General features: G+C 36.0%; 1 protein-coding gene across 1 annotated transcript; it reads left to right on the top strand.

Annotated features, from left to right (window-relative positions):
* On the top strand, positions 3722 to 16831 carry LOC109821153. The gene is made up of 17 exons (XM_020387364.1): positions 3722 to 4194; positions 4859 to 4933; positions 5935 to 6050; positions 7379 to 7493; positions 7586 to 7714; positions 8650 to 8697; positions 9397 to 9545; positions 9644 to 9840; positions 9936 to 10219; positions 11108 to 11257; positions 11353 to 11787; positions 11890 to 12039; positions 13066 to 13141; positions 15392 to 15519; positions 16106 to 16309; positions 16399 to 16530; positions 16605 to 16831. The coding sequence occupies exons 1-17, from the start codon at positions 4066 to 4068 to the stop codon at positions 16821 to 16823; spliced, it is 2736 nt and encodes a 911-aa protein (XP_020242953.1). The 5' UTR covers positions 3722 to 4065; the 3' UTR covers positions 16824 to 16831.

The following is a 16836-nucleotide window of genomic DNA, read 5'->3' as shown; positions in this document are numbered from 1 at the left end:
CTAATATGCTGGTATCTGTGAACCGCGCGTCAGCTCAACTGAATCCTGATACGCACCAAGAAACGAACAACTTCGGCGAGCGAGAGGAGGTCAGTATCAGCGTCGGTCTCGATCACGGTATTCATTTTTCGTCCCGGTTCGGACTTTAATTATACCGCATTGATGTATATGTCTCGGCCGTGTGAGAAAAATCTTGAATGCAATCCGTATATATATATAACCCTGCAAAATCTTGAATCCATTAATCTAACCCCCGTGCATAAAATATTTTTGGGGTTTTTAAGGATGCAGGAATCATGTGCGAGCCTTGTAACGGCAGAGGATGGTTGCTTTGTGACTTCTGCGAGGGTCAGAAGACCAATGTGAGGTCCGAGGCCAGTAACAGGATTTATCGCCGGTGCCCGAATTGCAAAGCCGTAAGCCCCCCTAAAATTGCAGTTCCAGCCCCTGAAAAATTTCATTTGGGTTTTTTTTTTTCAAACTATATTTTTTTTTTGCAGGTAGGATATGTTTTGTGCTCCAAATGTAAGGTGTTCAAGTGCGTGACGTACCCAGATTGCGGTGACGGCGAGCTCTGAACGCGTGAACTTCAACCAAAAGATATTCGATGAATCGGCGAGAATATACGTGGGTCTGTTAGTATATTGTGATCTTTTTTTCCTTTACGATAAGGGGGTGTTTGGTTCAATTTCTAGAAATTATAGGAAATGTTTTCCACCTAAAATATGATTTCCTTGTATTTCTTAAAAAAATTATAGGAAAAGTTTTGAGAAATAAAAAAGTACCAATTTTCTTGTTTTTTTTTACTTTGCTTGTTTGGTTCAAAACAAGAAAATAGCTCATAACTTTATAAAAAATAACAAGATTTGGTAGGTTCTTAATTAAATATGGTATGTGTCAGATTTCTGGTGATTTCCTCTTATTTTGAGAGGAAATTGCTTTTTGTAAAATTTGGTAGGTTTTGATATTTTATAGAAAATATTTCTGTAAATTTTTTGTTGAACCAAACACAATTTACAGAAATCTCTGGAAAAATTTTAATTACAAATTTGCCATTGTCAGATGTTTTGAGAAAAGTTTTCTCAAAAAGTGTGCAACCAAACAGCCCCTAATAATAAAGTGCATCCGAAAACTGGAAGAGGGGTGATGATCACTGTGTTAAATTGTTTCCTTCTTTTCTGAGAAGCCCGTCATGTACATGGATTCGGATCCTCGATCTCTACTGTCTAAGAAGTTGTGGATGTGCCACTCCATGATCACAACCATTTATTATCTAGTTGATGGTTGTGATTTTTTATCTGAGTGCAAATTAGGAATGAGTGTAATACACGGGGGGTACGGTGAGTGTTAGATTTAGATCGTATCACAACCGTTTACCGAGTAATCAACGACTGAGATTAAAAGTAGTGGAGAGGATCCAAATTCCATTTACATTATCCACGTAGTAAGCTCATATGCTTGTGCATTTAATATCATAATTTAACATCGCACTAGTCGCATGAAAGTGGACGAGTCTAATCTCCTTTTATCTATTTCTAGCTTATTTATTTAGACTTTCTTTTTTTTTAACCGAGGCTGAAATCCCTCGTTCCATATCCCCATACATAAAAAGCACACGCACAAACACATACAAGAGCGATATCAACAGTGGTAGATCCAAAAAGGATTTCTCAGAGGAGCTGAAGACAAGTGACGTGTCTAGTGGTTACGCAAGTAAAATACAAACGGAATACTCGATGCAAACCAGGGTGCAAAAGGATTTAAAAAGCTATACGGTGCAAAGTGCAATTTTGGAAAGATTAAAAATGTAAATTTCAAATTGTCAGGGGCGAAATTGCATGCCCATGACCAATGTAGATCCGCCCCTTCATCTCAACACGCTTTGGTGGTCCACATTTTAGCCTCCATAATCCCCGTGGGCTTCCCACATCCACTCTTCCACGGGCAACAAGCGGCTTTTCTTCTATCGGGCCAGCTTAGTGGGCCTCGCCCATTTATTTTTTTTGCCCCCAAAAGCACGACCCTATCCTTTTCCCTTCGGGCCACGAGGGCCCTTTGCCCACCATTAATTAAAACCCATCTAAAACCCTAGCTCCAAATCCGCGCCCGCTCCCTATCCAAAGAGAAATGGAGCAGCCCCTCACGCAAAACCACCCCCGGCGGCATCACCCTCCAAGCCCACCCAAGCCGAGGCCCCGTCCTCCGAGCCCAGAGGAGGTCCTGGCCCACTACGAATCCAAGGCCTGGACCCCAAGTCCGCGTCCCTGAAAGCCATCTCCGACCTCCAGTCGCCTCCTCCTCCTCCGCTCCTCCTCCGCCGCCGCCCGCGTCCAGGAAGCGCGACGACCCCGCCGGATCGCCCGGCAAGCTCGACGGCCTCAACGCCCGCTCGCCGCCCTCGCTAGACGCCAAGCTCGACTCCAAGCCGCGGTTCGCCCAGTGGTCGCCATCAGCGTCGCATCCGGCGCGATCGTCGGCGCCGCTCGCGGGGCCTGGCCCCACATCGTCAGCGTCTGGGAGTCTGTCAAGTCCGCTACCAGGAGCTCTGATTAGATAACAGCCGCCTTTTTTTTTTTTATTTATTTATGAAGCTGTCGTCGCAGAGATTTCTCGTCGCGAGCGGCCGATCGTGTTTCTTGTTGTATTTTTTTTATTCAGACTGTTTTTTTTTCTCCAATTGGATTAAGAAAATTACGAGGCGACGGATCTTTTTTGTTTTGCTGCGAAAATAGATCACATCAAATATTTTTAAGTTCGATGGGAAAAAAATCATCAACGTATCTGATCGAAGTAGGAAAAAAAATATGATCTAAATATAATTACTTGTCTTATATTAGGATCTAATATAATTTACTTGTCTCCTTAGCTAATAATCATTTCAAAAAAATATTCATTAAATCTAAAATTGATACCTATTTATTCAATAACTTGTGATCCAAATAGGAAACTTCGAATCAAATACAGATCAGGTTAAATACGTGGTCATTTTTACCTTCATTTGTTATTTGCCTACAGGTTCGGTGCTCCGTGAAAAATTGTTGGAGCACCAATGGCATATCTGTAAATATATTCCTTAAAAATAGCTCTCACATTTCTAGATAGATAGATTTGGTAGTTAGGAGATGTTCCACACCGAAAATTGTAATTAACTATAGGTTAAAAGGTTACTTTAGGAAATACAATTTAGGAGAGAAACTGAATTGTTGATTAGTTACAATTCTTCAACTAACTAATTTCAATTTAGCATAATCCTCTACCGTGGTTTTGCTCATGTGCTTTCAACTAGAACTTCTAATTTTGATTGCTGAAGGAAATTAGTTAATTGCTTACATTCACTAGTATCCACAGATTCATTGCTGAAGGAAATTTAGCTAATTTTTGCTAGTCTTATTTGTCCTCTTGATTAATTACCTTTTATATATTGTTTATAAAAGGCAACGACGCATCCTATTCTCCAAAATTTCTCGTGAAGAGGCGCTATGAAAGGTATCCCCATCTTTTTCCTTTTATTTTTTTTAATTATATAGAACATTATGCTATGCTCATTGTTCTTTGCCTCTATAAAGACATTGGATGGTGATTAAAAGACTCTAAATTAATTATGTCATGTGATGAGAAAGGAAAAAAGCAACAGAGTGGTTGTGTTTAGGATAGAAAGAAATTAGAAGAGAATTTTGAAAGACTAAAAATACAGTTTCTTATTTTAGCTCATTTGTTATTTTTATCAATTTAAAAATAAAAAAAAGCCTATTTTTGGAGCTCCGAAGCAAACCTCTTTGGGCAAAAAAAAAAGGGAAAAAAAATTCTCCCTCCAAAATAGGCGCGCTTCAATGGAAAAAGCCGATCGGAGAAAAATTCAAAGGAGGAAAAGAAAAAAAAAACTCGACTTTCCATGTCCTTCCTCTCCTTCATCCCCAAATCCACAGGAGAAAAAGATTCCAAAATTCGACCAGCATTTCTCTAGATCGCGTTAAGGATCGCGGTTCTGGACGCAGATTGATTCCGCACGGAAATCGACCATGTCAAAAAATTTGTCGATCCTGGGCTTGATTTGAGGAATTGGGGATGGCGTCGAGGGCTATAATGCCGGTCTGCGAGGTCTTCTGCTTCTTCTGCCCGTCGCTGCAGACGAGATCTCGGCACCCCGTGAAGCGATACAAGAAGATTTTGTCCGATATTTTCCCCAAAACGCAGGTGCATCTCATTTTCCGTAGCTGTTGTTTTGCTGAAATTAGGGTTTTAATTTAGCAGTGGAGGCTCTATACAAGATTATAATGTTAACCTACGTAGGCCCCCCAGATCGACCGCATTTGCAAATTTGTCCTCCAAATCGAGATATTTGCTACTAGACCCCTCAATTGAGTTAAAAGAGCCCGAACTTATGCCCTTAGTATCTGAACAGTGGAAGGGGGAGTTCTCAAATTGGTAATATTGTTTAATACGAGTTTTCGGGGTATTTCAACTCAAGGTGTAGAACTGTGCATTAAAATTTTAGCAAATATCTTGATTAATAGGGGTAATAAGTCTACACACATGGTTGGTTTGGGAGTATATAAGCAAAAACCCTAGAAAGAATTAGCATATATTTTCATTTTTTTATTTGAACATCTTTGTCTCGAACATCATGATCAGTTTTTTTTTTCTTTTTTCTTGTTTCCTTTCAAATGTATGATGGTGTTATTTTAGTTCACTTTATTTCATACTGTGATGGAAATATATACGTGATAAATTGATGATTTTAAGTTTTATTTTGCTCAACTAGATGTTCAAACTCACCCTACGAGATTTTGAGCATAATGTCATTGTTCTTTAGTCCTGCAATATGGAAGCTGGTTATATTTAACTTTTTATTTTACAGGAAGAAGAAGCAGATGTTAGAAAGATCAGCAAGTTATGTGAATATGCTTCTAAAAACCCACTGCGCATTCCAAAGGTAATATCCAACTCTCTAACTTAATAACTTGAGACCATATGTTAACTTAAACGATTATTTATAATAGAAAAGTTAGTCATTTTGTACCTTTTCGTAGATATCCTATTTTTCCTACTTAAACGATTATTTATAATAGAAAAGTTAGTCATTTTGTACCTTTTCGTAGATATCCTATTTTTCCTCTGAACTATTTAATATTTTGGGTTTTGATTACCATAATTTTTTTTCTTGAAAATTGGAGAGAGATGAAACATGTTATTAAGTATGATCTATTGATGTTCTTCTCTAACCCTTTTTCGTATTACGTATTTCATTGATTGGGCTAAAAAGAGGTGGTTATCATGTAAGGTCCAAACATAAGGTACTTTAAGATATATGTATGTCTAATTTACTTAAGTGTACGTATTGGGTCATTATTCACAACTTGAAAACTTTCGGTAAAGTAACATCTAGAAAGGTAAGACATAATTTATATTGTAAGGTGAACAAAGGTTTACACTCATGGATATGTGTGTCTATCGCACTAATTTTTACATGTAAGACAGTAAAGTAACATCTAGTAAAATACGTTTGGACATGCTAATATTTGCTTAGCAAAATTGCCATGCAAATCATAGCCCAAAACACAGGCACTTGTATACATAAGCATATGATGAGGAATTTTTTCTTAATATTTAATAGCATATATAGAAAGATTTAACCTCTTGTGGTTCTCTAGATAAACTAATTTGAGAAAAAGATTAGCCATATTATGCTTTATATTGTAGTATCCCCAGCTCCCTGCTAATGGCCAACAGCGTTAGGCATCAAGCAGTCACTGCCGGTGATTCCGTCTGCAGCATATTTTAGCTAAAATATTCTCTTTCCACACAAAAATTTCACGTTGCTTCAGTCCTAAATTAAGTTGACAAATTAAGGAGAGTATTTTCCATGTATTTAATTTCAAAATAAGAATTTCAAACTTACATGTTTGCTCAATTTCTGCATTTTTTTATTATCAGATCACAAGTTATCTGGAGCAAAGGTGTTACAAGGAATTGAGAACTGAGCAATTTGGCTATGCAAAAGTTGTCATGAGCATCTACCGCAAATTATTAGTTTCTTGCAGAGAGCAAATGTGAGTTTGTAAATAAGTAACTCTTCTGTTGCTGCTTGCTACTATATTTTAACTTAAGTTACTGTTTAAATACTAATGCCTCTTGTCTGTGAAATACACAGCCAACTGTGGTTGGTAAATTTCTTATATTATATGTTCTATTTCTTTGCTACTGACTGAGATCTATGGAAAGGCTTTTCTGATATATGCGACATTGCATACGTTGCCAACAGAATTTGACTGTTGAGGAAGTTAGATCAACGAATAATTTTTTATTGGTTAATTAGACAAGTTTGAAGTCTCCAAAATCTGCAACTAGATATGTTTGCTGGGCAAAGAGAGGATACTGGTCATAGGGATTTGACCATAAAATTAGGACCCAGAAAGTTTTTCTTCTTGTTGTGCATAAATTTTTCTAATCCAGTTATTTCTTGGAGTATCAGCTATAGGGTATAGGATCTGTAGTGCAGTGTTATTGCGTCAAGGGAGTTCAAGTCTAGTAGGCTTAACAACAATTTTTGGTGGATCAAATATAACAATAGATTCCACAATTATTAGGCCTTAATCAATAGGTGAAGGGATTTTGCACTAATATGTAGATAATTCGTAAAAAGAGTCTAGATATAAGGCCTGGGTTAGAATGCAAAGTAGAAATCAGATCTAGGGTGGGACTAGAAGCGGATGAGTAGACATGCGTATAACCTGTTTTATAATCTTCTGATTTGTTGGGGATTACTATATTGTTACATGTTTCAACCATATCTGTTGTCTCCTTTGAGACATTTTCATTTCTAGAGGACATTAAGGATGTTAAGCTTATATTTCCATAAGAATTCCTCCAGCCCATGACAACTTTCCTCAGCTAATGCGCATTACAGTTCAGCTTGTCTGCTCACAAGACCGTTTTCATGATAGTTTCTGGTTATGGAATTTAGAGAACAATGCGTTTGGATTTCACCTCTTATATGCTTGGTTATGCACCACCTGCAGTACTCATTTGATTGCAGTCAGAAGCAAGTTACCTTTGATTTTTTTATGGAATTATAGGCGACATAATTTAATTGATATATATTACTTCTTCCCTGGTTGATTATGATATGCCAGCTGCTTGAAATTCATGAAATTTGTTGAGTGTAAGTTTGCATGTATGTCTATTGTGGAATTTTCTGTTAAATACAATATTGATTTTTGAAACTTCCTTGAGATCCTTAGTTGACGTCTATTTGTCATCTCTATCTCTGATTTAAATTTCCTCTTGCTTTTGCTGTTTCTTGTTTCCAGTCTTATGATATTTAGTATTCCTTTTTATCATGTTGGTTGATGGATATGACGGGCTCAATGTATGACAGGCCATTATTTGCAAGTAGCTTATTAAGCATCACACAAATTCTTTTGGATCAAACAAGACAGGATGGAATTCGCATTATAGGATGCCATACACTTTTTGATTTTGTAAATTGTCAGGTATTGTACGATACAACTTTTAAGTATAGATCTAGTTCTTAAAGGAAATGCACGCTAGACTAAGATTATACTGAATTATTTACACATTCTAGATTGATGGCACTTATCAATTCAACTTGGAAGCCTTGATTCCGAAACTCTGTCAACTATCTCAAGAGATTGGGGAGGATGAGCAGTCACATCATTTACGTGCAGCAGGCCTGCAAGCTCTTTCTTCTATGGTAGCTATCTCAACTTAATATTTTTTGAAAATAAATAACTTAATATTTCTATTACCTTACCTCCTTACTGTACTTCAAACCTTAAAGAAAAGGCATAGTATGGTTTGTCGTTTGTTAATCGCCGGATACTTGTGTGAATGGCATTTTTGCTTTATGGACCTTATTTGATTCTATTTAAATGGTACTGTAACAGTTTTGCTTAAAAAACAATAAAGAGAGACCTCAGCTTTCAACCAGAAATATTACTGTTTTATACTGTTTTCAACTTTATGATCTAAGATAGTGGATATACTACATAAAGAGGTATCATGAATTCATGATTGGTAAAAGCAGGACTTGGGTTTAACTAAATAAGATATTTGATCCATCTTGTTACAAAAAAATTCATTAGGGCTTTCTCCAATTGTGTCTTATTGTAGTCTATAGTGCAGGCAACTGAGGCAAGAGGAATTTGGGGTACTTTTTCTGCATATTTTTTGTGTGCATATGCACATGCATGAGTACGTTCCCTATATGACGAGTGTTTTTGATATGAGGTTCATTAAGAATGCTTACGGAAGGTGTAATAGTCATGCCCCATTTTCTAGTTTATGTTCAAAGAGATGTAAGGTTGCGCTTGATACATGGAATGCATTGTACAAAGTCTTATAAAATGGTTAGCCGGTGCACTTGATAGCCTTATAAAATGGTTAGCCGGTGCACTTGATACTGTCCTAAAAAACTCACCATTTGATCATGCTGCCTAGCTTAAGTTGTGGATTCTGTACAAAGTCATCACTACTATCCAGTAGGGTATATTCTGTAGGGATCTACTTTATTTGTTAGATATTATATCCATAGCCTATCAGTTCTTGTCTCTCAACATTTAAGTTTATGTTTTAGCTTTCATATCTTTATTGTACTGATGCTTTTGTTTTCTTAATCATAATACACAGATTTGGTTCATGGGGGAGTATTCTCATATATCAACAGAATTTGACAATGTAAGACGTAACTGATTCTTTTCATTTTTCCTCTTTCAGTGTACTTTCAGTTAGATGCATCTTTCCTTCGCCTTAAGTTGTATTGTACATGGTATATCTTGTGAAACACTCAACAATTAGAATGAGTTACTTTTAAGGGTCAATTGCAGATTTCATATGGTAGAATGCATAATCTTATTTTTCTATGTACATCTGTAGCCAATACATGTACTAGCATAAAATCTGACTTCCTAGTAATATGGTAGCATAAAATCAGACTTCCTAGCAATATGGTATGTGATGCATAATGTGAATAGGAAATGAAAACAATACTTTTCATACTGGGTTGGACGTGAAGATCTAATTTATTGCTTCTTGTATCCACCTTTGCTGATTGTTGATTTTGAATCTCAAGTATCACTTGTCTGTCCATTTCCGGTTCTCAAATGTTTAGCACATATCATACTTACTTGTAACTTGCCATGTCAAAGTTTGTCACTTATGCTGTAATGTTCTCTTTTCATCTTGTCAATGACAGAATAATTATAGTTGCCCATTGCTTACTCATGTCCTTTTCTTTTTTGAGAGAGAAAGTTGAGATATATTTCAATCTTGGCACAACAATTCGTCAAAGAAAGTACCTTATTTCATTTCCACTTAATGATGATAAATTCTCTTTAGTTTATTGCAGTTTACTTATTTATTTTTAGAACTCTACAGGTCGTTTCAGTAATCTTGGAAAATTATGAAGGTCCCAAGAAATCAGAAGATGCTGTCGATGATGATCAGCCTCAAAAGAAACTGAATTTGACAAAGATTCCAACTTGGAAAGAAATTGTAAATGACAAAGGAGAACTGAATTTGACCACGTATGACTTTGTCCTTAGTCTCTTTTTTCTTGCATGGATTATTCTTTGTAGCAATTGTAACTGAATTTCTAAGCCTCATTAAAAGTTTCACTTTACAGGGATGAAGCCAAGAGTTCCCATTTTTGGTCCAGGGTTTGTGTACATAATACGGCCAATCTAGCCAAGGAGGCTACAACTGTAAGGCGGGTTTTGGAGTCCCTTTTTCGCTATTTTGATAATAACAATTCATGGTCACCTAAACAAGGGCTTGCTCTTTGTGTCTTATTGGACATGCAATTATTAATGGAGCAGTCTGGTAAGAATTTGCAATGTATATCAAAATTGTATTCTATGTTTGATTGCATTTCATATCATTGTCCTTTGTTTAAATTGACTTGCGTTTTTACACAGGGCAGAATACACATTTGTTAACCTCCATATTGGTCAAACATCTTGATCACAAAGCTGTTGTAAAACAGCCCGACATGCAGCTAGATATAGTCAAAGTTACCACCAATCTTTCCAAGCAATCAAAAGTGCAGATTTCACCATCAATAATTGGTGCCATGACTGATCTTGTTAAGCATTTGCGGAGAACCATGCAAAGCTCGTGCAATGATAAAGACCCAGGGGATGGATTGATCAGTAAATTCAGAATAGCAGTAGATGAGTGCCTCGTTCAGTTATCTAAAAAGGTATTTCTTGATACTCCAAACATAAAATTGTTGCATTTTTCTTGTAAACTGGATACTTTTGTCTTTGGGAAAGCTTTAAAGGCTTTCCAGTAGATTGTACTTGAGTTAATTTAGCATACCTTCATTGTTTATATAATGCACAAAACTACATCTTTTTTAAGTAAAGGTGAGTGAATTTTATTTGCTCTAACAAACTTTACAGTTATACCGAGAAATTCCTAGGTTTAACAACTCCAATTGATGCCACAACTAAGAATATTAACAAGGATAAACCAGCCTATACAGTATAGCATACAAGTCATCTCTTATACACTTGCCTACTCAGCTTATGCTTCATGTCGGCTATACTATTATTCACAATCCAACTTGGAGGGTGAGCTTCAGCCTTACAAACCCTAGAGTTCCTCTCCTGTCAAATTCTATAAATGCTAGCTAATAGTGATCCTCTTCTAGCGCTACTCTGCAACTTTCTCCCCTTCACCATCTTCTGAAACTGCTCAAAAATTAGAGGCCAAGCTCTAATAGGAGTTCTTAATTTCATCGCTTGAAGAACAACCCTTAGGACCCCCTGAGAATATGCACATTGAAAGAACAAGTGGTCTCTACTTTCATTTTCAGAAGCACATAGAAAAACATCTACTCTCCTGTAAAGTACCAAATTGATCCATCCACTTTTTAGTTCTAATTTTTCTCAATGCTACTAACCAAGCAATAAAAGAATGTTTTGGGATACCATCTCTTCCCCCACATAGTAAGAAATAAGATACCTCATCATTATGCTCATTGATAATACACCTTTTATAATGAGGTACGGTGCGGTTTTCTTTCCTCCATACAAGCAGTGAATATGATTGATAAGAGTTATCGTATCTTTTGCCTCTAAATCAGGTTGGTGATGGGGGACCAGTACTTGATATGATGGCTGTGATGTTGGAGAATATTTCTTACACAGTGTCAGCCGCTAGGGCAACAGTTGCTGCAGTTTACCGGACTGCCCAGATAATGGCATCAGTACCAAACTTGTCTTATCAAAATAAGGTTAGCCAATTTTCCTACATTTGATAATTGATAGCATATAAGATCGTTATAGTATATTTCTTGAGAATCATTTTATCCAAAACGACATGATGCAGGCTTTTCCTGAATCACTCTTTCATCATCTGCTTGTAGCAATGGTCCATCCAGATCATGAAACACGTTTAGGGGCACACCGTATATTCTCTGTTGTTCTTGTTCCTTCTTCTGTATCTCCTCATCTCTCTGATGCTCCAGAATTAGCCAAGTATGATCTTCAAAGAACACTCTCAAGGACCACATCAGTCTTCTCATCTTCAGCTGCTCTTTTCCAAAAGTTAAAGAGGGATAAGTCCTCTTTTAGAGAAGCCTCCCAAGGTCAAGATGGACAACTAAAGAGCAGCAATGATCCCAAACTTCCCAGATTGCAATCTTCCAAAAGTCGATTTTTTAGTATTAAAAGGCTACAGTCGTCTAAAAGTCGAATGTATAGCGTGAAAGGCCCTCAATTACCACCAACTACAGAACAAAATTTGTCTGAGAACGAAGAAGTGGTATATGCATGAATGCTTTGTAGTTGTAATTTGTAACCCAGCTTCGTTATTTTCCTCTACAACACATCACCAATGCTTGACTTTTCCTTGCATTATATGCAGGACATTGTTCCCCTCAGATTAAGTGGCCGGCAGATTTCGCTTCTGCTTTCATCTATATGGGTACAGGCCATGTCACCTGAAAATATTCCTCAAAACTATGAAGCTATTGCTCACACATATGGGTTGTTATTGTTATTTTCTCGAACTAAGGTAAATATGAATTATTTCTAAGCCTTGTAAATTTCTTCTTTTACAACTTATTTCTGCTTGCATTTTCGTTTTTTCTAGTAAACTGTTCTCAATTGCATTGCACTCAAAGCTTAATTTTAGTTATACGGACTTCTTTGCTTTAACATTGAAGTAATAACTTTGTAATTCATAGTTCGCCTGGAACGTGGTGACATTCTGTGCCATATGAGTACAACGCTGCAAGTGAATAGCACATTACATGATTCTGTATTGTTTATGATACTACCAATTTATATTCTTTCACAGCTCTGTACTGCACTTCTACTTTGAAAACGTGCAAGTTGATTTTGACTGATCAGTCACTGACACAATCTATCCCGGTGTAGTTTAAACATAAAAGTTTTTGAAAGTTTTATACTTCGAAATGAGAAAAATAGACAAGTTGAGCGCATATTTTATTGTAGCTTTTATCAAGTTGAATTAATGTCTTAGTGTTGGAGTGCCTGATCTTATGTGAGCTGATCTATGCTGTTTGTAAGCATGATCATGTATTAATACTGAGCGCATATTTTATTGTAGCTTTTATCAAGTTGAATTAATGTCTTAGTGTTGGAGTGCCTGATCTTATGTGAGCTGATCTATGCTGTTTGTAAGCATGATCATGTATTAATACATGCAGGTTTAGATCATTTCCATTAGCAACCATTTGTCTAATTGAATTGGTAGATTTAACATGCAGCTTATAGTTCAATGATTCAATCCAGAGAAACATATCTACATTCCAACTGAAATCAATTTATAGAAAAATGTATAGGCTCTTTATTTGTTACAGTGGCCCATTCTTGATCTCAAACCTCCCATAAACTAATTCCACTCTTACCCCTGAGCCAAGCCTCGTGGCTTTATTTCATGTGGTCAATGCGTGGGTACTTTTCCTTTTGTTGAGTTTCCCATCTTGTATCACATAATGTTTCATAGAACTTTAGTTTATGGTAAACTAATTAATATTAACTGCTTCTATCAATCTTTCTCTTTGCAATGTCCCAGACCTCGATGCATGAGTCTCTAACAAGAAGTTTTCAGCTTGCATTTTCTTTGAGGAGCATTTCACTTGGAGGAGAGAGTAAGCTTGTATATCGATATATTTTGCTGAAACTTGGTTTTATGATTTTAATAGATAATCCTACGGGACAAGGATTGATACAATGCATGCAAAATTTCTGGCCAGGATCTTGTTGTTTCTATAAAATAATTCTCTTTATTATATCAACACCAATATAGTTGTTTTACCTCATTATCTTGCTCAAAGTCTAGGAAATGAGATTGCCATTATAAACTCCCTATGAATCAGATTTTTGTTCATTCATTCCCTTTGCCTTTATGGCTTTACATATAGAAGGAAACTTTCAGCAAGCAAGTGCTATGCCATAACATTGGGATGACATGTTGGCATTGTTTTAAATATTCCCAACATGGCCTGGTATATCGCTCGGTATATCCTTTTACGGGGCTTGCAATAACCGATATGGTCTCTAAATATCCTTTTACTATTTTTGGTTATTTTGGGCGATATATCCCCAATATGGCCAATATATCAGCTAATATGATGGCCAATATATCCTTTTATATGACTAGTCACAAAACAATATGCCATGTTTGGCAATTTTTGGCGAGATATCATGATATTCTCATTATATCAAATGACATTTTGTCCTAAAAAATATCAGACCAAATGTTGCAATATTGATTTGTACTTTTGTTAATTTTACAAGGTTGATTAGTGATCCTAAACATATATTATTTATATTTTATATGCTTAGATTTCATGAAGTATGTTGAGATTACATTTTTGCATTATATTATATATGCAAACATATATTATTTCATGAAGTATGTTGAGATCACATTTTTGCATTATATTATATATGCAAACATCCGCTATGGCATTCCGATATTTACCATATATCCCTGATATTTCCATGATATCAGCAGTCCAATATGAATTTTTACCATCCAATATTTCCCCGATATCCGATATTAAAAACCTTGCATGTTGGATGTTAGTATAACATATCTTATTGTTACAAAAAAATTTGTCTGACCAACAAGGGATCAGGCATATTGTTGTAGACTACAGGAGAAGCATTTGCTTCTATACAGCCAGTGAATTATTCAATTTCATGTATGGCACGACATAGTAATATTCACCAGGGAAACAGACTTAAAGAGCATCAGAGCCTGTCATCTGCTATAGTACATGAATAATATCTGAAGTATGAGAACTGATGAAAAAGAAAATAAGTAGAAACTATGTCATAAATGCTTTAGACTTTGAGGTGCATGATTTCTCTTTGAAGTGTTAATTGGAACACACGCTTATGTTTCTGTAGGGATACAAGAAAATATACTTCCATAATAGAACCCCTAATTGAGTCAGTAAGCAGAAATCCTAACAAATTTCTCTCATCTCTAGTAAGTTGCAACTCTTGCTTGTAGGTGAACTGGAACTATGTGAGAAAGGAATTAATAGAAATTAGAAAATAATCAACTGAACAACTTAAGGCAATCTACCTTTTATAGAAATGAATATCTACTATGAAATTTTATTATCTGAAAAAGTATCTCTTGGTTGGTGTTCTGTGAAACTCGAATCCTTCTTTTGTGGTGCAATGTCTGGAAGATTCTCGTCATTCTAAAAGATGTCAACTCAAACACCTTTGCCAGTCAATAACAAACCCATTTCTTTCAGGCCAACAATGGCTAACACCACTTTCATGTAATTAACCATGCGCAACTATTGGCTTTAAATGGAGTGAGACAAAGTTACGCCACAACCTCATCAATCTATGCAATCATATTTATTTATATCCAAATATCTACAAGAAAAACATGTTTCCATCTAGGCATGCAGAAGTAATGGAATGGCATCTAGATGTATTAAACTTTCATTAATCGGAATTGTAGTTTTTCCCCAAATGTACTGTATATTCTCACTATTATAAACTGATGCATTTGACGTACACCAATGGAGATATTCGCTACGCAATCACATGCAAGCTTATCATGTGGGACATCTTTGTAATAAAACTAAACTTTTATCTGTGCGTCAACCTATATTAGTTTATTATATACTTGCCTCCTTTTTTCACTTTTTATGGGGTTGGTTGTGGAGTAGCTGGGATTAGAAAATGGAACTGGCCTGCTGTCTACCTAAATCTATCTCAAACCTTACATCCTATGTTAGAAAGTCAATTGTTGTTTATAGCAAGAAAAAAAATTATGTAAGCTAACCTAGTTAATGCGAGATTTTTTTTATGTGTTCCTTTTATTGATAACATTTCCCGTGATCGATGTTTATTTGACATATCCATAGGTTCACTGGCACCATCTCGCCGCAGGTCTCTCTTTATGTTGTCGACATCTATGATGGTTTTTTCTTCCAAAGCTTTCAACATTGCTCCACTTATTCCAATTGTTAAGTCATCACTCAATGAAAAAACGGTATGAATTACTTGGTTGTTTTGAAGTTAACTAGTTTATTTCATACATGGTTGGAATTCAGATGCTCCGCTTCTATTATATTTACAATATTAAGACTTGGAACTGTGACAGATTTAATATTAAGAAATATAATTATATAAATAACACTATGTCCATGATGAAATTAAATTAAAAAAGTGATGCGCCTTAATGCTTGTAATTTAACTGGAGGTAGCTTAGTACTCCCTGAACATCTTTTGTTGAGCTGTAGTCAGTCTGGTCTAATAAACTTACATCATGGCTGTTTAAATGCAACAACTGTTTCATCCCAATCGACGATAGCAATTAACCAAAATTTCAGTACTTATTTCTTAGGATCTATTTAGCTTTCCAACTTTGCTTACCATGCCACATTTATCAGCTATTTGTTCCCTAAAATCCCAAGCATGTTAACTATGCCTTACAACAGTCAAATTAAGTTCTGAAATTTTGAATATAATTATCACAATGTTTAACATCTTACACCGTCCACTCACAAATATTTACTTTATAACAAATCTTCGCACTCCAAGTCTAATTTTAGCTGATTGTCAATTTTCTTTACCAGATGGATCCATTTCTTTGTTTGGTTGAAGATAGCAAGCTAAATGTTGCAAGCACTGCATATGACCATCATGTTAAGACTTATGGGTCAAAAGAGGATGACGATGCTGCCCTGCAATCTCTCTCAGCAGTAGTAGAACTAACTGATAGCCAGTCAAAGAACACCTTGGTTTCATTGATAGTAAACAGCTTAGGAGATTCACCAGATGTAAGTCCTTCTATTCCTTCATAAAGCATCATATTGAATCTGGTTCCTTTTCTTATCAGTTCCATTGTTGGTCCTTTGCAAATCTGCAGTTGGATCAATCTACCATCAGAAAGCAGCTGTTGGAGGACTTTGTGCCTGAAAATATATGCCTAAGTGGTCTGCAGTTCGAAGCACATATACATGTCCAAAGTGATAATAAAGATAAAATAAACTATGTGAAGGTATTTTTCCTTTGTTGTTTCCAGATGTTCATTTGAACTTTTCCACTCTTAAAGATGTTGATGCTTATTTACAGGATTTGCCTCCGCTCATCTCATTTGATGATGATGTTGCAACAGAATCATCTGAGCATGCCTCAGATCCCCAACCAGAGTTTCCTATAGATTCATCACTTCTTCTTGGCATCAGTCAGATTCTAGAAACGGTATGTTCTCCCAATCTGCTGTCTTTCAAACTTAATTATATGCAAGAGAGAAACTTGGAAATGAATAAGACACTATTTCATGGTCATTAGGCTGTGAATTTTT

The sequence above is a fragment of the Asparagus officinalis genome, chromosome 1 (assembly GCF_001876935.1).
Source record: "Asparagus officinalis chromosome 1, Aspof.V1, whole genome shotgun sequence".
Taxonomy (NCBI): domain Eukaryota; kingdom Viridiplantae; phylum Streptophyta; class Magnoliopsida; order Asparagales; family Asparagaceae; genus Asparagus; species Asparagus officinalis.
Note: the sequence above shows the minus strand (reverse complement) of the source record. Positions and strands in the feature narration are given on the sequence as shown.

Bases quoted from the DNA above. Each gene is read 5' to 3' on its own strand.
- LOC109821153 (XM_020387364.1), top strand. From the start codon at position 4,066: ATGGCGTCGAGGGCTATAATGCCGGTCTGCGAGGTCTTCTGCTTCTTC. The intron at 11,788-11,889 runs GTATATGCATGA...CATTATATGCAG, and splicing joins TGTCTGAGAACGAAGAAGTG to GACATTGTTCCCCTCAGATT. The intron at 16,310-16,398 runs GTAAGTCCTTCT...GCAAATCTGCAG, and splicing joins GCTTAGGAGATTCACCAGAT to TTGGATCAATCTACCATCAG.